General features: G+C 42.0%; 1 protein-coding gene across 6 annotated transcripts in view; it reads right to left on the reverse strand.

The window, feature by feature from the left end:
* sipa1 (signal-induced proliferation-associated 1) overlaps positions 1-19,479 on the reverse strand; it is a 28,984-nt gene extending 9,505 nt beyond the window's left edge. For 3 of the 6 annotated variants that reach the window (XM_067491825.1, XM_067491829.1, XM_067491830.1), the window contains exons 1-9: positions 19,125-19,479; positions 4,371-6,002; positions 3,878-4,002; positions 3,598-3,786; positions 3,126-3,300; positions 2,688-2,791; positions 1,660-1,817; positions 388-994; positions 28-302 (exon numbers count right to left, since the gene is read on the reverse strand). In XM_067491825.1, coding sequence (XP_067347926.1) covers positions 28-302; positions 388-994; positions 1,660-1,817; positions 2,688-2,791; positions 3,126-3,300; positions 3,598-3,786; positions 3,878-4,002; positions 4,371-5,484 — 2,747 coding nt within the window. In that variant the 5' untranslated portion in view covers positions 5,485-6,002; positions 19,125-19,479. Of the gene's footprint in view, positions 1-27; positions 303-387; positions 995-1,659; positions 1,818-2,687; positions 2,792-3,125; positions 3,301-3,597; positions 3,787-3,877; positions 4,003-4,370; positions 6,003-6,651; positions 6,859-9,454; positions 9,572-11,564; positions 11,703-19,124 lie in introns of those variants that run through there. The other 3 variants (XM_067491826.1, XM_067491828.1, XM_067491827.1) reach the window with 3 other exon arrangements.
* Positions 19,480-20,689: the final 1,210 nt, after the last annotated feature.

The raw sequence follows: 20,689 nt of genomic DNA on the forward strand, positions 1-20,689 counted from the left end.
TCTCTCCCTATGTGCAGCCTCAGTCACCTGCGAGGCTTGCCGTTCTTTTCCGGTGGTATAACAGTGATGTGGATCTTGTGTGCAGTGCGGAGCAGCTTGATCCTCTCCTCAGGGCTCAGGTGAACAAGAGAGTGTCCACACAGCCGCACCACACGAGCCTGCAGCTGCAGGCCTCCGCTCTCTGCATAGCAGAACCGCTGCAGTTCTGTCACAAAGCCCTCCTCGTTCATCAAGAAGCCCGGTTGCCCAACTCCATCACGCAGGGGGGTGACCTCCAGTGCTTCACAGCCCCGTGTGAACAGCTGCAGATGAGCAGACCATGATGAATGATTAAGAATGATAGAAATCATCTACTGCAAAATGTCACACCCGGCTGTGATCACCTACCTCAAGCCTCTGCACCAACTCTCTTATGTCGTCAGCCTGGCTCTCCATCACGCTGATTGACACAGACTCCCCACGTTCATAGAAGATGTCCAAGCAGGGCCCCCCTTGTTTAGTCTCTGTCACTGCCTTCCAGCCGATGACATCACGGCAGGAGCAGTTAAACACCACCCTGCGCGAGCACCTCTCAATGAGCACCACTGACTCAGCTGACACTGCCAGCAAACAGGGGAGCTTGTGGTCTTCTGTCTCCCCCTCGTCTCCGGTGTTGACCATCACAGCCCACACAAGTGCCCCTGCACTGTGCAGCTCAGCCCCTCTGGCGCCCTTCTGCTTGTCTTTGCGCTTACCTCCCAAAGAGAGAAGGGGGAATTTTGTGGAGGAGTCAATGGGTGTTGTGGTCACATAGTTTTCAGCCAGGTCCTTCAGGTATTCCTGCCGTGTGCGTGTAGCCATGGAGCGGAACTTCTCTGACTTCTCTGCGGCGTTTTCAGCATTGACTGCCTTTGCCAGAAGAAAGTCTCTGAAGGCAGGCGAGCGAGGGAATCGGGCGCCCTTAGGGAACAGCGGACCAAATAATGGCATGTCTTTAGAGCGTGTCACTGCCACCCTGAGAGGGAAAGAGAAAGAGGAGGACAAGAGAGTAAGAGATACAGAGGACCCATTCGATCCATGTCTTGTTTTCAGTGCAGTGGAGACTGTTGTATGGTAGAATTACAAACATTTACTGCAGCACGGATTAGTGTTTTCCCCTGAGCTGCTACACTACTATGATGTAAGTTTCACATGTGAAAGGGTGCACACAGTATCTTTGCCTTGATTTACATGGCAAAGATTATATACTGACTATTTTGATTTTTAAAATGGGGGGTTTGGTGGATAAGTGGTGGAGCATTGGGTTGGGATGCAGAAGGCCGCAGGCTCGAATCCCACCCCACCAGGTGAGGCCCAGCCTAGGCACCAAGGACCTCCTTAGAGCCAATCTGAGCCCAGATTAAATGGGAGGGTTACAGCAGGAAGGGCCTCCTGCAGAAAAACTAATGCCAAATCGATGAGTGGAACACGTTCTGCTGCGGCGACCTCTGCATCTGACATGCTCTGATATTTTCAAAAATTGTTTTACTTCACTATTTGGACACAAAGGCTTGTCATGCATTTATTATTAAAGGTAGAAATAATTAATAAAAAGGGGGTTAGAAAAGATTAAAAAGATAAACAGAGAAAAACCTATAATTTCCACCAACATTTTACACAGTGTAACAGATCAAATCACACCTGTAATAAGTGTTGTCAGTGCAGGGCTCGTGAACCTGAATGATGATGAAGACATGCTGGAAATGGGAACGGATGGACTTTGGAGTAAAGGGCAGTGCGCCTGGCTCCTGGAACACGATTGTCACAATGTCGTTACCGATGTGCCGCTTCCTCAGCAACTTTTGTGAAAAAACAAAGACACAGAGAAAATTTAATAAGCAATCAGACAGAACATAATGGAAAAATAAAACTAATAAATAAGAAGGAATACATGTGTCTTGCTTTGTTTATGTTGTTTATCTGAAGAGATTATTCTTAAAGACTGCCCCAACAAAATATGCATATTTTCTTGCCCTATGAATGTTCAGAAGGACTGAAGGTTTTATTTTGTTTTGTGTATAAATCTATGTGAATTGTTCTATTTTGATGCTTCTTTAAACTTTGCTTCTTAAATGAGTAGGCAACAACTCAATGGTAAACTGATAATGTGCTTGGCAGATGAGAAAGTTGATTTCAAAGTTTTTTAATAACACATTAGGAAACATTTTTATGTTTAGAAGAAATACCGCTTTAAAATCAATACAACTGCATCTGAGAAATAGATTTAAAAACACTTAGATACAATATATGCACTGTAAATACTGTACAACACATTATTTAACCAAACACAGAAAAACTGTGAACCGAAGCAGATTTTTAAGCCTTTGATATAAGTCGTCATGTCTATGTCCAGTTTATTTAATGGAATAAACAATGGAACACGAAGGCTGCCAGACAAGTCAAAGTGAACACAGTACTTGAATGGTGGGAATGAACACTGGGGGGCAGGATTTTAACTTTTTTTCTAAAGGATTTACCAAGGCATGAAAGCCTGATTAGAGACGGGCAATGACGACTGTACTAAAACAATCCAATTTTTTATAAAATAGATGTGAAAGATTTAAGAAAGTTGTTATTCTGTGAACTGCCAGAGATAAACTTGGGAAAAATGCTTGTGTAACACAAAGAGCAGGAAAAGAAAATCACACATCTTTGAGCATTTGTTTTACCTGTTGTGTGTTGTTCGCTGTGTAGGGCAGCATAGTGGACACATGAAACATAATCTCATAATCCTGGTAGCGCGTATAGAGGGAATGTGTTCCAGTTGAGTCCGCTGCACAAGCACAAGATTGACACACACATCACACAAAGAAACACACAGGTAGAGATGGTTTTAAATCACTCAGTGCCTCTGAATGGAAATTCAAACTGTCACAGTCATGGTGAAATCTGTCCCATTTGCTGCTGTCTGCTGCTCACTGAAGGGAAAAGAGCTTGGAGATAATCAGCAGTGACTATGCTATTTTGCACGCATTGCTCAGATTACATGTGGTGAGATAGGAGTTATCTTAGGCTTTCAGTGGTGCACCGATGCCCTTTGGATAATGGTACTGTGACAAGGTGAGGTGCAGCCAGAAGACTGGATGTTGTGGGTGTTTTCAGCTCACTCTTGTTGTCCAGCTGAGCTCGGTATTTCTCCCAGCCCTTCAACCGCACCCGCTCCCCGAGCAGATCCAGAAACTCTTCAAATGCGGGCCCGGAGCTCTCGTTGTTGTACATGTCTTCTTCTGAGCTCTGCCCGGCTCGGCAGTACATCACCCCAACCTTTCGCTGGAAATTTAGCTACATCATAAGACAAAAACACAGAATTTAACTTGCCTTGTGACAAATTCGAATATTTATACAGTCTTTAACAGCTTTAGAAGACTTTTAAGACTTTTTTGTCAACTGTTGTGCATTACAAAGTAATGTTAGACAAAATCCTTAGCTGCAAATCTACATAGATGTAGTCTGTAGGCACTTTCAGATACAAAGTGTTGGGAAAAAAGCGCTCAGATGCTATTTGACCCCATGTCCTAAAAAGCTTTCTGTCTGATACATGCAGCAGTATTTATTGTCAGCTATGTACAGTAGGCTCACCCCCTGTTCATCCAGTTTCAGCAAGGTATCCCGGACTTTAGGGGAGTTCGAAGCCAAGCGAAGGCAGTGTAGGTTCAATTCAGGCATGATGAACTCCAGCAGCCTCTTAGGAGACAACCCTCGGGGGGTCGTGTGACGAGCGGCAGAAGGCACTGATTCCTCTAGGATGGAACCTCGAAGTGTTTTCATCTGAGAAGAGTTGATTTCACAGTCGTCAAATCAATTTTGCACACACTGAACACAAGGAGAGCTGTGAGGAGGAGAGACCCTGTTGGTTTACCTCTGTGGTGCGAAAGATGATTCTGTAATTGTACTGAGCTCCACTGGATCCTTCTTTCTCCTCCCGCCGGAAACTGATGGCCACTGGACCAAGGCGGTCATCTATGCCGAAGAAATTCTGATGTTCTGTGATGACAGTACAGTCACAAGAATGCAACTATGAGAAACAATCATAAAAGTCCTGCACCAGGTCAAAAACACGAGACAACATTGGGGATAAAATAAAATAATGCCCATAAGTTGACTGTGTGAAAATGACAGAGGTGGGAGACAGGCAAGATTCATAAACAATTAGATGACTAATTTGAAGATTTGTTCCCTTATAAAGACTTGTTCAGAGTGAAAACTATTTATGACTGAACAGCACCAATGTGTACTTCCACTTTTGGCTCTGCTGGAAAGTAACTGATATTCATCCTTGTAATATTATTATCTCCACTGCCTTGGCACAAACAGAATCAGCAAAAGTTCAAGTTGATTTGCACTACACATACCTTTCATGTAAAAATATTTGCGATAGTAATGGGCTCCCAGATCTGCGTGTTCTATAAAGTAGTTGCTCTTCCCTTGCTGTTGGATGTGACTCTCTCTGGGCTCCTCCAGGACTGACACTGCATCGTTGGGAGTACGCAGGCTTGACCACGGCCCCCGCCTTCCCTGTGTCTGACCAAGACCCACCTGCTCTTCTCCTCCCGTCTCATTGCGGAAGTGGGGGCAGCTGAGCAAGAGTTCATTATCATTGCCATCTCCTTCATCCAGCAGCAACGACTGCTCAGGGTCATCAGCATTTCCTCCGTTGCCTCCCCCAGCCTGTGCGGGTGAGGACGGGGTGGCCTGGGATAGGGGGCGCAGCTGGGAAGCAGCTGAAGCCCCTGAGGTGATATTCTTTTTACGCCCAATGCTGTCTCTGTTGGAGGCAGCCTCTGTGAGGTCAAACAGGATGCTCTGCACATCATAGTGGGCAAAGTTTCTAACCCAGGCTCCACCCCCAATGTTGTCATTGGCACCTAGTTGGGGGATCTGAAGGGGCACGGGTTTAGTCTTCTTACCTAGACCTTCAGGCTTTGGCGGTTTGGCAGGTTTTGGGGAGTCCCCTATGGAAGCAGCCAGACCCCGAAAGAAGCCATCAGGCTCTGGAGGGTTGTCCTGCAGTCCTAAAAGTAGAAAAGGGTCTTTGAAACGGAGAGCATTTGGGCTCAGGGGCCCCTGGTCATCTGTGCTCGGCTCTTGGGCTTGTGTCTGTCTCTCCAACGAGGAAAGGCTGCCATATTCCCTGTGTAGCGACAAATATGAGTCCCCCTGAGACCCCGCTCCGACTTTTTCACCAACCACTCTAGATGCTTTCACCCCTGCCTTCCCGCAGGAATCCAAGTCTCCTAAGGTTACATCACTGTTACTTCTCTGCATTATGTGTCCCCTTCCCACCGACCTCAGGTTCAGTCCCGCAAGACTTGGAGTGAGATTATCACCATCGGCTCCATCACCGTCCCTCCTGGGCGGCCACTCCACAACACCTGCTTCCCGTTTATTTTCAAAGTTAACTGTGGCAATAGGTGGCCGCACATTCTGACGACGAAACTTTCGGATGAAAAGGTCATCTGATTGCATGGTGCCTGAGAAACCGACTTCAGTCCAATAATTTTTTTCACCACTCTGGTCCAGATCTCGCTTCTCCCTAATTAAATTTGCCCTGGTTTCTATGGTGCTGGTATGAAACAGGAGCGAGCTGAGCAAACGCAAACAAAAAAGTCCTCATTCACACCACTTGAGACTGCTGAACTTTCTCAACCCTTGGGCTTTTATAGATGCCTCTGTGAGATGTCACACTTTGTTTTCACATGTAAACGAGTTCTTGAGTGTAAACGAAGAAGACTGAGGGAAATATTCAGCAGTTTCCTGTCGGAGGGGTCCTTCCAGGTTTGCAGATGTGCTTTTACGAGGTACTGTAGTTGCAGGATGCTCCTTCCTGTGGAGTAAGGATGGAAGGATCATCACTGGCGCTTGACTTTCTGTCCTCCTTGCAGAAGAGGCTCTATCTCTATTGGGCTCTGTCTTCTAACATGGCATCCCCTCATCTGCACTCTTCAGTGCCTGCAGCTTCTCTTTTGTTCTCGTCTGATGGCCACCTGCATAGAAAAACAGAGTAAGTAATGTCTTCTTCAACATCTTTCCCATCCTTTACCCACGCTTCTATTACCTCAATCGACAGCTTTATATTCAGCCCATAGCAGCTTGTCAGTGAGTACACACAGACAGACTTTGTTGCAAAGAATGATTTCGATAAACAAGTATTGAAGTCTAACAATCAAGCAGCCAAGCAGGTCCGACATGTGTTTTATTGTTGAGTAATGCCTTGTACCTCTGTTTTCTTTCATTATTATTCTTTCCTTTACACATTTTCCGTTCCAAAGTTTCCCTAAATAGTTTCACAGCAGACTTAAAGCTCACCACATCCACCCTGCACACGCTCACAATGGACAGTATTAACACAGGGGGGAGGAGGCCTTCCTGGCTTACTGACTGTGTGCCAATATACAAGAGAAGTAAGTGTAAACTGTTCCTCACCCTCATATACAGTGCACACAAACAGACACCACTTTGTTTATATTTAAAAGAATATATAACTAACAACAACAAAAACAATAAACAATAAAAACTACAAATTAGCTGTTTTTTTCAGCTGTTAAGACATCATGCTTTGTGGTAAAGAGCATGAAGAAGTAGGCTTCCCTTTTTTATTTTCTATTAACTTTTGAGTTTCAGATTAAAACTTACCAACAGGATTTGTTTAGGTACTGATCAGTCCGTTTCTGTCATCATATGTTGCTCATACGCTGTCTTTGACCAAACTGATGTCAACCAGCTCAAGCTGAAGATTTTTGATGCTCTCAATAAGGTATAAGGCTTCTTCCTGTCGAGCTTTTTCACATGCATCTCCTCCGTCAGGCTTGCAGCTTAAAGAGCAGGTGCACTGGTGCAGAGCTGTGACCAGAAAAGCTAGTCAGCTTACGCACACTTATATATTCACAGACGATGCATTACCTAGCCCCCTCGCACTAACCTCAACTGTCAAAACAAAATGCCTCAAAACAAAACTCCAATCTTTAACCCAGCTTAAAACCAAATTTGAACTCTTAAAAACCCTTTGAAGTTGTGAGGACCTGGCAAAATGCTGGAAACGAGCATTTCAAACGAAAATCTGTCCACACAATAACAATAAATCATGTGCGCATGCACACACACACATACACAAACACACACATACACATACACAAACACACAACGTGAGGAAGTAAAAAGTAAGCCTTGGTTCCCTTCCTCGCCTGCTCTCAAACTCTCTCTATTTCCTAGCGGTAAAAGACTATAATTCGATAATACAATTCAATTTTACATCAAAGGCCTTTAAAAGGCTTCAAACAAAATATGAAATTTGTGTAACGGTTTATGAGGCTTTGGAGGTTTTAATAGTGTATCAAGATACTCATTATCTAGAATACACATGGTGACAGAGAAGTGCTCTCTGTTAGCAGGAAGTATAGCTGAATGCAGACTTAGGCAGCCTCTCTCAAAACTTTATGTTAACACCGCTTTTCAAAAGGATTTGATACAACATTTGATCACTTTTAGCCTGATTTTTGAACATGGCTAGTAATAGTTTTGGACACAAAGTAGAAAACATGATGAGCTTTAAAAAATGTTCTACATAACTGTCAGCTGTCAACAGAAGCTCTAACTGAGCTTGTGACATGTTCATATTTCAAAGTCTGAACAGCATGGGCTTTTCTTATCAACACCACAGCCTAATTCTGAGGTGATTCAACTGCCAGTGTCCTCATTTCATACAATCGTGTTTGGTAGCTTGTGATTCTGCTCATTTACTGCACCAAAAAGCTGGCACAGACCATCCCTGAGCTCATAAGAGAAGCACAACATTTGAAAGAAATAAACAAATATTTAGAGACACATTCCAAATTTACATAAGGTGAAAATCCTCCAGTGAAACCCAATATTACTTATGGCCTGTGAAGACAAGAACGTAAAATAAAAAAAAAAAAAGTATGTAAGGTAAAGCTTTACTTTCTCTTCAGTGCCAGTACTTTACCATGGATGGAGAAAGGACTTTAACTTGTTAATTTGTTTTTTTATGGTCACAAAAGTTCACAATGAGTAATATTGACTGCGAATCAGTGAGCGATGATGATGTTTACATCATCAACAAAATGACTTCCATGTCTTACTGTGCCACTGTGAGACTTGATTTTGTTGCATGCTGCAGACGTATGGATGGTGCAAACATATATAGCACATGACATTTCCAGCCAGATTCACATAGAGCAGCCTCTATATGGTGCCATGCTGCTGACAGTAAAACCCTGCTCATGTTTCTTTTTTGGGAACCCTCAGATAACCTCAAACATTATTATCTGCATTTACCCAAATTATTTTTATGTCTAATCATTAGATATAGCATCACATACTTCTTTAGATACTGCCTTTTTGTTTTTCTTGCAACAAACTGAACTTCTGGGGTCAGACAGAAACACTCCAGCTTTTCACCAAAATAGTAAGGGCTGAACATGGCCAGTAACTGCCGTTGTACAAATCACATACTCCTGAGCTTCTTAGGATGCCCCGACTCATGAATTGACCATTGTTTCCATAGCAACCGGCCTGGTGCCAAATCTCTCTCTGTGTTTTACAGTCCTCTAATGTCCCGCCCTGTTTACGCGATCCAAAAGGCAAAATCTTTCACATTTGTCAAACTAGCCCAAGACTGAATCTACAACAAGGCAGCTAGGACAAATAAGTCAGACAAAATAGCTGTTAAAAAGTTTTTACTGCCAAAAACACATCACATAATGATGGTAAAGAGAAGAATTTTACGGTATTTCATATTTTAGCTCTCAAATACCAGGTACACAACTACAAAAATATAATATCTTATACTGTGGCTGTGATGAAGTAGAGTGAGCAGGAGTGCTCACATGGCTGTAAACAGAGTCTTGTTGGTGCATTAAAATCTATAACCTAAACCTAACCTAACCTGATCTATAATCTATTACCTTATTTATTTAGTGTGCCACTTAGTATAATGTTTGAATATGAATGTGTTTATTTACCTGTAGGCCAGTCGCCCAAAAGTAAACCCATTCATATTTGTGAAATTAGAAAGAGATTTTTAGTTTCTACTTAGCATCCAGGGTCATTAGGACTGACCTGGAACATATCATAGCATAATACACTTGCTAAGAAGCTAAAAGAAAATTGAGGCCCATAAAAGTTCTCATTTGCTACAGTTGTTATGATTTTTAAGTAGCCTGCACTGAATTCTATTTGACTTTGAAGAAGAAAACTTGGATCATCAAGTAACTTGCATGATGTAATCAGTGTGGTGTTTCACCATGCACCTACAACTGTGTTATTAAATTATGCTTCCTCTGTGTTTATGACTGTCTGGGGGTAATAAACCCATTCCCTTTGAATCTGAATCAAGGATAGGAACAGAAAATTTAACTGAAGTACTTCCATTTATGGAAATGGGCCAAATGTTTTAAAAGTAAGACAGTCATTATCTTACCATTTCTGATGTCTTCCATCAAATCTTCACATGCTAGTGTCTAAAACACCTTATCGACCTCTTCCAGTGTGACCTTTCTTTGAATAGAAACTCTTTGTGTTAGCGCTTTAGAGAAGTGTGTGATGTACCTACACAGATATTCACCGTGAAGAGGAACTAAAGTGTTTGTCCCTCCCCCCCCTCGAGTTTCGGCTCAATTTATTTGGGAACACATTGGTTTTAAGTTCAGTAACTTTTCTGCTGCAAATATCATTGTACTGCACATCCTCCTAACACAAAACCAATGAAGCATTGTCATTTAAACAACTATGTTTTGATCCAAAAAAAACTTCTTCCCTAAGACAAAGAAAAAAACAAACAAACACATTGCTTACAAATCAATTACTGATATAATAATGTATGTAACCATAAACGGATCATTTTATAATAGCAGGACTGACTGAGCGGTAATAAAAAAGACCTGAAGGACATAACAAAGGCTTGAGATAATAAACAGCAACAGAAAGCTTTATTAAAAAAGGTTTCAGTACAGCTGGTTGAACTCTGTAAACATGCCTGGCTTTCGACCTAATGACGATGGTGTGTAATTTTTTTTCCAGAAAAGCACACAAAATAACTTCTTATTTAAGGGCATGCTAAAGTAGAATTATAATGTACTAAAAACGTAGCCTCAGACTAAAGAAGATTACCACTGACACGTTGCTGACACATTGTGGTATAGTTCAATCCTTTTCTAACATAATAAGTACAAAAACACCAAAACATGAAACAGCAGGTCCCTGTCCATACAGAGATCACTGCTATCAACATTTATTAAGCTGATATTAAGCAGCAGCACCCATCAACTATCCTCTTGCATAAGAAAGCAAATAGCAAACACTCCATGCAGTTTTACAGTAGTTGCCTGCACTCGCCCACGTCCACACATATTTCTCTATGTCAGTCTTTGCAGCAGTAGATGGAAACTGGTTAGCAGAAATCACTTAAACTCTTTGTATTAAATAGCTCTGAGGATGAACTGCACAAATTTAATTTCACAAAATTTTAGAATGATTTATATCACCACATTTTGCCAAATGTGCTTTACTGATATTTCCATATGTCATCCAGTCTGAAGGAAAACCTCAGTCATGCACTCATCTGCACTGACTGCAGTAAACTGAAAACAGGACGGTCATGACCTGGACATACTGTATGTTCCTATGGTCACTCTATGTCATAAAAACAACTGTAAGCTCAATAGATTGCAAAATGTTGACTGTGCAGTCCTATTTAAGTGTGCATTATTTAAAATAATGAACAAATCTCCATAATGTAGTGTTTGATCCTGCATTTCAGAGCATAACATTTGGCCAGTGAACTGTATTGTGCTCAGTATTGTGCCCACATGAACTACACTTTATTTAAGTGCTGAAAAATCTACTTCCTTGTGTGGTGAACCCGTGTCCATGCACTAAACACAGTGCTGAGTTCTTTACCCACAACCTGCCTTAAGCCTGCTGAGCAAAAAAGAAAATATGTGGTTACACTGTGGAGAAGCATCATTTTAGCTGCAGTTAAGGATTTTACTTGGAGTATATATTGTACACTTGGGCAACATTCCTTGATTCTATTTGCACCAGGTTCACTTTGTAATGCCAGGACTACTCAGGGTACATGTTTGGTTTAGCTGACTACAGTAAATGAGATTCACTTCCATGTTAAATCCAGAACAAGGTTAATGGGCCTCTGGTGTATGAAGTCAGTACCCAAACTGCAGTCAGAAGAGAGTCATTTTAAGCACACACTGTTTTGGGGAAGTCATGGTCACTCTACTTATTTTGTACCCGCTCGTGCAAGTCTGTGTCCTGTGAAACAGGAAGAGATGACTGAAATTTGAACTTCAGAGGATGTGTGGCGTCATTGTTCCTACTCAACGCTTCAAACCTATGTCAGACTGGCTGCCACACTACAGCATGAATTAGCATACTGTTGCTTTCTGCCACTAAAGACAACTTTAATCCCCCCTCATGTACTTTTACCATAATAAAGACTGAAGATACAGTTATCTTCCATAGTAAAAGAAAGACTGGCTCTTGATATAGACAAGTGAGATTTGATCTTACTTTACCTCAGGTGAAGCTGCAGAAATCAGCTTACCAGCTTAGCAGCAATTAGAAGTGATCAGTGGCAAAAGTTGTGTTCTCACTGCAGTCTTATCCGCTCAGTCACGTCAAGCTGCATCCACTGGTTGAACCTGTAACTTAATGTTGTTGTGCTTGTCTTTCTGTCAGAATTTCTGTCAGAACTAAAATTGTGAAATTCACCGCATGTCTCCACATATTAGAAAAAGAGTCTTTTAAAGCTACAGAGACATTTTGACAATTTGACAATTAACTTGACGTTAACTGAAACTGTGAATTGCTGCACTACAGTGTATACTGTATGTAACCAGGCAAGTAAACGTGTTTTTATCTTTTATCTTTTACATCCATTCCAATATCCAGTTTCAGAATGGAGGTCAGCTGCAGTAGTGTTCACTGTCTATCCTTTCAGGCTAGTTAAAAGCTGTCCGGGTGACTCTTACCACAAGGTCTAAATCAAATCCTAATCATGATTGATTTTGGGAAATTTAAAGCCAGGCTCAGTCTCGCTCTCATTATTGATCCATTGCAAGCCAGGTCCATTTGAGATCAGGTTGCATGCTTTGCTGTCAAATATGCGACACTGGGCTGAGTTGGTAACAATGCTTTTTAAAGAACAAATGTGCATTAATGTGGCTTGATCTGGTTCAGTGAATGACTTCATTCTAATGCCCAACACTTTAGGCTCTAGGCATCTTGAATCTGCCAAGCCCCGTCCCCCTCAACACACTGCAGACAGTGAACTGGGCCAAGTCCAGAGGCTGCTAACTGAGAGGTACTGCAGCACTCTCTTTTTGTAATGGGTTTTTATCTCTCTTTACCATTGAAACACTTTGCAAACGTCAGTCTGAGCAATTGGTCCCCAAAGACACAAAAAGTCTGCATCCCTGGCAGCTGGTGCTCAACGGGCGGATTTAATAAAGGGAAAACCTGTTAAGGTGACCAGAAAATAAGCAGATTTTTTTTTTATTTCAAAAGATTTCTACCATAAATGTGAATAATATTTTCAGGAACAAAGAATTATACTCCTGCCAGTAGGTGTCAAATTAATAGTTTCATTAGTTGTCGTTTATTTTTCTATGCAGGGAACATTCCATGCATTGTTTTGCCCTAAATGTTCCCTGATGGGGTGAATTTCACTGTTCACTAAATATTACTTTGACAGTAAGGTTTTCATAGCCCTTTAATGTGGTTTGCAAGTGCAATGACATTACTAAAAAAAATGTTGGTAAAGACATGACTAAAGCATCACAACACAGAAAGTGCAACGCAACTACTCCACCGGTCTTCTTTTATTTTCCTCTCCTCAGATATGTCATAGCATTTTGATGGTAGTTGGATCTTTAAGGGATACAGTAACAATGGATTTCAGCCTAGAAATGTGTTTGTGTGCTGTCTGTCTGCTTCGTTGGTATTTATTTGTCGTGTTTCAATGAAAGCTAATGATGAACTCGAGTATTCTGTAGAGAAAAATACTTCTAGTACTGGAAATGTTAAATGCTGCTTCATGTAAAAGAACTGATGAACCAAAAAAAAAAAAAATCTGTAAAAAGCTGTCTTTGTCTGTATCTCTCTGCTGTATGGAACTTTTGTTATCGTTGTATGTGGAGGTCAAGCCTCCCTCTGGGCTCTACAGCAGGCTAAAGCATCCTTCCCACACAATCTAATACCTTTAATTTCCAGGAAAATGACGCTGTTTTGAATGTGTCTCAAAAACTGGAAATAGCTCGTCTGACTACCATATTAATATTAATGAAGTGGCCAAAGGAGGGCGAGGGTTACCAGGATGTTAATTATTCATTGGTTGGTTGCTCCCATGTCCACTCTTCAACCATTTGAAGTGCAGTCTGATTTGTTACCATTTACATCTCAGTCTGTGTTTGACTTACTTGTGCACGTGTCTCACTACTTACAGTAAATCAATATAGTTAAGGTCATCTAGTTTGTGACATCACTGGTGTTTGGTCTGGTTTCAGTTCTCTTTTTTTGCTGTTAGATGTGCTAAAGTGTACAGAAGTGGGAAATGCAGCTGTAAATGTGATAGTTTCACATATAAATGTATAGAAAACATTATTTTGTGTTACTTTTGTTATATTATACTCCAAGCAGATGCATCACCAAAAAACTGTAATGCAAAGAGGAAGTACACTCACAAAAGGTTTTTGTGTTGTCCGTTTTTAAAACCTAACTTCCTCTTGTAAGAAAGAGCACAATCTAAAACCGATACACTCTAATATACAGCCACAGCGCTATTGTTTCTAACATCATTTAAGGTACGTGCTGTTCCGCCAAAGTAAGAAAGTGAGTAAGTCCCTAACTCACACTATTGTTTGACATTTAATTTGCCATGACATCAACACTGTATGCTGGCAGAGAGCTGCCACTTCCTGTGTATCTGAAAATACACCTTGTGGCAGTGCTGTGTGTGTCGGAGGGACGGGCAGAAAGATTTAAGGCTTAAATATGCAAAATGGCTTCAGTGCATGTGTGTCTTTGCTGACTCTATGAAACAGCTTTATAGATGTGGCACATTGTCCACACAGAGACAGGAAGAGCAGCTGTCCTTCTGTGACTGCCCTGTGTGTGTGTGTGTGTGTGTGTGTGTGTGCGTGTGTGTGTGTGAGGGAAAGTAACTGACCCTCAGTTTCATGACTGTATCTATTATGTTGAGCTCAACGGTTCACTGTTAACCCCTCTGTCATCTGTGTAAGCAGCTCTGAGGCACAGGAAAGGAGATTGCTCAATATTGCTTTAATAGCACTGTAAACTGTTACCCTACCTTGCCTACTTCCAGAGGAAGATAAGCTGACCTCCTGTTTCCTCACTGTGCTTTCTGTCTGCAGAAATGTATCAGAGTTCCTGTGAAATTAAATGCAACGCCAACGATGCCCACACTCATCCCCATCTCTCAGCTGAAAACCTCTGCTTATGGGAGCAAATCTCCAAACGCTGTTTTCATTTACAGCCAATAAGTGTTGCTTATGACTCGAGGATACAGCAGTGAAAAAGGCCACCTCTAAATGACTGCTATCAAACAAGCTACACTAGTCCTGTCTGTGTCCATTATGATGACAGTGGACACAAATTGCTATCGTTATTTGGAAAAATAGACTATTTTCTCTTGTTAACTTCACAGCACGGGGATTTGAAAAGTCCGAGATTTGCAATCCTTTCTACTTTTCTGCTAGTACACACCTTTGAAAAAATCAAGTTCTAGTAAAGATTTAGAGGAAGCTACAGTTGTTACTACTTGATAAAGAGGGGAAGTTACTGAATGTGCTGATTGTTTTTTTTACCTTTGTATTTTAGTTTTGTCTCATCGTCATTATGCCAGTATAAATCTACACATAGGTGGAGATGGACAGCAGCAATGTAGTGGTAGACCCAGCAAAATTAATACTTTTCAATCTTGCACATTTGCATGAACACCTGTGTCTTTACCTTGCAACCACTGCAGCTCATACAGCATTAGTATCTCTCTACACATCTGCACATCACAGGAAAGCACATGCTACAGTTTACTGCCTCTCTCCTGCCTGGTGGCCTCATCATTTACACCAGCAGCACTGCACCTTCTGACCTACATAAAAAGGAGCTGCTCATACAACAATATGTTAACTATGTCGATGTAGACAGCAGCTGATTTACTGGAGCTATGTACGTAATATACGGTCAAAAGAGGGAACAGGTTCTGTACATCTGTGGTTTTACACCTGAATGAAACCACAGTGTGCGTCACCAACAAACTGCTGTGCATCCGGTGAATTAATAGTATGCAATTTACTTGCTTGGAATGACTCCTTGAACCGTTGCAGACAGGACCTCCCCAATTATAATATCTGTACTTTGCCTCGAGCCAACATTATTATTTTTGCGGTTCATTTTTTTCACCTAGGTATACGTTTCAAACAGAACTGCTGTGACAGTGAGCCACATATTTGTGTCGCATTGATAAAAAGGACCAAGAAAAAGGGAAAGTGTGGCAAAAATGAATTACAAAGCAAACATAAGACACTCCTCCCCTCACCACAGCCCTCTCCCTTCCCAGTCACATCAGTTTCCTGTGTGTTGTCGCTGCTTAGCCTTGAAAGGGTACAATGACAGTGACACACTGAAAGGTATGCGTTAAAACTGCTTTCTCCTCTGACTTGTTTATTATCTATGACTTTTGGTCTGCTTTTCAGTGGCCGAATACCCTTGAGTGCACTTGTCCTGTAATAGCAACGAGAAAAATGAAACAGGGACGGACAGCCACTGCAATGCTTAATGCTCTAATGTATGTATGACATAACCAAGAGGCGCAATGTGATTAGGGACAATACGCCTCAGTGTTTTTATGAAAATGGGCATTTTACAACATGTAAAGATAAAATAAGAAGATGCTTATATGAATATGTCTCATAATGTCACCAGCTTCCTTGTATTTTAAGACTATTACATCACATTTCTGCTGTGAGTCTCACCTCAGGGTCTCATCCTCTTTCTTTCTTTTAAATTTAATTGATATAAAACTCTAAATCACCATTCAACGGAACTGTATGTTCTTTAATTTGAAGCAGCTGCTTCTTTGTCCCTTCTTGACTTCTTGACTACACTTGAACAGCCAGTGGATTTTAAGAGGCGATTTAAAGAAGGTAGCAATGAATTGTGCAGTCCCAATATGTAAAACACTTTGTTGAAATTTCTCTGCTCCTGATTAACTGTCCAAAGTATTAAAGCATGGCTTTAACAGCGCAAAAGCACTGACCAGAACCAGTCAAGCCTGCTTTTCTGATAGAACCACTAGCAAAAAAACACCTAGGTGACAACCAAGCACAAGCTAAGAGGATCCACTCAGTGGCTCACACTGCCGGCATCCTGCCATCTGATGAAGAGAAGACTCCGCCTGTCCAACTGCCTTCCTCGCTGAGCCCCCACAGGGAACCTGTCGGGGTGTAGCCGCGCAAAATGGCTTCAAATGAGAGGAATGATACGTTGCTGACTCAGAGAAGAACAAAATCTGCCTGGTAACCTCGCAACATGTTCATTTTTAAAGACTGAGTGCAAGCAGATCACAGTCACTTTGCTCATATCCGCTCAGACTTTGGCTAAATTTGTTGTTCAAATATACATTCGGGGTCTGTCTTGTATAGAGAGGCACGAACTAAAAATAATATTTTTGTATCCTGTTTTCAGCTATTTGCTGATATACATAAAATCAGGAGTTATTTTAGGGCTCACTATCCAAAAACAAGACAAACAGTGTGAGCTGATGTTTTAATCCTAGAAGACAAACGTCTTCAGAAGATTTCAGCCTGGATCTTCAGCCCCTGATAGTGACTCTGTCTCAGTGCACAACTGTGTGATGCTGTGATCAAACTGTTATCATCATTATCCAGCATAAAGCACACACAGGTCATTTACTTCTCCAAATAATGAGAGCGCAACTATCTCCCACAGTTATCTGTCTATTTTTGTGAATTGATTTCACAACTGTGATGAGGATTTCTGTCAGAATCTACTTGCGGCATAGAAAAGGGAGTATTTAGGGGTTGTTTCAATTGCTTTGTCTCTCTTTTGGGCAATAAGGGCTGGTGACTAAATCTAAATCCACAACTTGACAAACACATGTACACTGTCAAGCACTGTTGGCTCCAGTTTGGTGCAGGAAATAAAAGTAGACCGATTGATTCAAGAGTCTCTTCTGAGTCTGCTCCCTTCCTACTCAACCTGGAGTACGAGTCCCACAGTCCCCTCTCTTAGGAAAAGACACCCAGGTGGAACATTATTGCACTAAAATAAACAGAACACTTCTGCCTAAGTGCAGTTTGGGGTCATGGACATTTTAGTTAATATCTACGAGCTTGACAACATAAAAATGCTATTTTCAGTTCACAAGAGCCTTTAAGATTTGTTTGGGTTTTAAATATTAAACATGTCAGGTTTGTCAAGACCACATCTGTTTTTGTTTAGGTTTTAGTCAGCTGGTTGAAAACAGGCTATTATGTGTAATTTGAATGCTATCTTCTCCCAGGACTTTACTTTACTATTATTTTTAATATTATTAGTTATATAGTTATATAGAGGATGCCAGCACAACAAACGTTGACAGCAGCTGTGCAGACAGATGTTTCTCATTCACCAAAACAATAACTACAACACTTAAACTAACCCTAACCTGAAACGTTATTCTTATTTGAACCATAAAAACCAAGTGTTAAACCTCAAACTTTTGAAGGTGTTGGAACTGACCAAAATGTCTACACAATATACGAATGTTTTCCACAAACACACACACATACACACACTTGACCCTGATCTATCTATCTATCTAATGCCGGTCTTCCCAAAAAATAAACAAAATCACCCTCAGTGCACACACATCCTTCCATCCTGTCAGGTCAAACAGCATTTTATTGTTTCATTTGCTGATGTCCACCACAGTGAATACCAGAGTGCACGAGGATCCTCGCGTCTCATTGTAAATTAAATGGCCCATCTTTTGAGTGCACTGGCTTATGTAAGCTGCTGCCGCTGTGCTACTCCCCCCCCCTTGAAAACTCTCCATCCTTGCTTTTCTTTCCCTTCAGCAGCCTTATCCAGCCCCTGAAACCCAAGCATCTCATAAACACACAGCCCCATCCCAAATTAGAGAGTGCAGGAGGAGGTGAGGAGGGTGAGGACGATGAGGAGGGGAGGGGAGCCTAACTCCCGCATCCCTCTTTTCTCTGCCACCTTGAAAACAACACCCCAATTCCGGTTGTGGTTCTCCATTCCATTATTGTCTGTGCACATCACATGCAGCAGTGCTTCAACCCTTTTTATCCACACAAATCCCCTGGAAGCCCTCTGACTGACAGCTTTTGTTATTGTTGCTTTTGTTTTTGAAAATATGTATCTGGAATAAACCCCACTCCTCTTTTTGTTCCTGCATTTTCTTCCTTTCTGTCATTCTCTCGGTGTCTCTCCATCCATTCCTCTCCTCGCCTCCCCTCCTCCCTCCACCTTGCCCTCATCTCTGAGTCCTGCAGCCACAAGCGCTCTTCAGCATGGCTTTGCAGTGGCTTCTTGACAATGTCACACCACTGTTTCTAAAGACAAGCTTAGCTTACTGGAGAGTGCACAATGGAGGGAGACAGGAAAGATGATGAGGGGGTTAGTGTTGAGAGAGGAGGAGGGGAGGTAGGGGGAGGCTGGGGATGAAATGCGACAAAGGTTGCAAGCTGGATGCAGACCTACACTGGTGCGTGAAAATGTTACGTACAGAGCACCTTAGCATGATGAGCAACATGCACTTTTTAAAGCTGACAGCAACACAATGGGTAGAGAAGCAGAGGGGGGGCAAGCTGCATGATGATATGACATTCCAAGCCGTTATTTCACATCCTCTATCGCTCTCATACATTGTCTCTGGTTGGATTGTGTGAGTGTAAGGCCAAATGCATGCCTACACAGAGGTATGTGGCGTTCGCGGTGTGCCGATCTGAATTCATTATCATCAGAAAGAGGACCCGAGGAGGCTGGAATGTGAATTCTCTGTAATCTCAATACAGAAATGAATGGCTTACCTCTACATTTCAGCTCTGCTCGACCCTGCCTTGTTTCATCCCGTTCCTCTCTGCCGACAACCTCCCCTTTTCTCCCCATGACAGCATTTTTCTGCTATCTGTCTCCACGGTGAGGCTCTTTCTCCTCCTCCTCCAGTTCCTCCTGTCTGCTGTTCTCTTCCTCTCCCCAAAAATAAAATAAACCAACAGAAGACACACACTTCCCGATCTCTGTGTCTACCAGCACTTCTATTCTGTTGTTAAAGTCAAGAGGCAGGTTGATTTGTGCTGTCCTCCTCCCTCTTTCTTCCTCTTGTGCTGATTCTATTCCATTCACATCATACTAAAGCCAACCCCCCTCTTTCTCCTCCTCTCTCTCTCTTACACACAGACACACACACACACACACACACACAGCTTTATCCAGCCTCTCTCTCTCCTCCCCCCTCATCTCCTTGTCAGAGAGGTTGAGGCAGCAACGGACAACACTGTCCAAATGTGCTGTCTTAAACCGAAACCATGTTAAATCAGCATAGTCACCTCCCACAACTTCTCTGTCTTTATAGTTGTTACTAAATTGCTAGAAAGAGGTACTTGCACTGTTTTTTCTATGACAAAACCAACATTTCTGCACAGGAAAAACAAGGCTTAAAAGCAGACTCATGGGAAATGGGTGATAACAACTGTGTGTTTGTGTTTGTGTGTGACTTTGTGTTTATTTGCGGAGAGCACCGTGTGCTCCCCAAACGGAGACGGTGTGGGCTGAGACCAAAGAGCAACCCTCTTATGAGCAATAAGAGTGCAGGAAAATAACAACTCTCCCATCAACCACTGCACCCCCTTTAGAAACACTTACCTGTGAGTTTGGATAAACCATTTAGGCTCAGGAGAGGAGGAGATGAATCATGCTGCTTAACCTACACTGCAGCACAGCCAAGTGTCCGGCACCCTCCCCCTAATTACTGTGTGGAGTCCTGTCCTGGCCGTACCATATGGCTGCATGTGTTACCAGGTCAGCGGCTCTGGTCAGGAGTTGGGGGGGGGGGGGGAGGAGGAGGAGACGCCCGCCTTGCTGTTGGTGTGTGTCTTGAAGAGATAAGAAAAATAAAACCAGAGGCACTAGTTGATAATAGCTAAACTGTTTACTTAAAAACAAGCATACCTTAGTATGTGAGGAGGTTTTTGGAATTTGTTGTTACACTGCACAACCAGCAACACATCTGAGCTAAATAATTGCTTTCTTAGTTGTAAGATGGGTTCACGTCCCAGTGTAATATCACTACAGTCTACACTTTAATAATGAAGCATTTGTAGTTTTCAGTGTTGGTGCATGATTTGTGACCGTTTCCTTTGAGCTTCATTAACTGTCACACTGGAGGGCATTTGACAAAATAGCCCCATAACAATCGATGCTACAGTGACACCATGTGGAAAAGTTTCACTAAGACCCATAAAAATGTTGAAAAGCCAGCAGCTTTACTGTGATCTTTTTGGATTTGTCCTACTTTTAACATAGTAGATATCAGAGAGATTTACTGGTTACATGCAGTTTGAAACAATACAGACAAATTTCTATTTTTGAAACT

Source organism: Channa argus, chromosome 22 (genome assembly GCF_033026475.1).
Source record: "Channa argus isolate prfri chromosome 22, Channa argus male v1.0, whole genome shotgun sequence".
Lineage (NCBI taxonomy): Eukaryota > Metazoa > Chordata > Actinopteri > Anabantiformes > Channidae > Channa > Channa argus.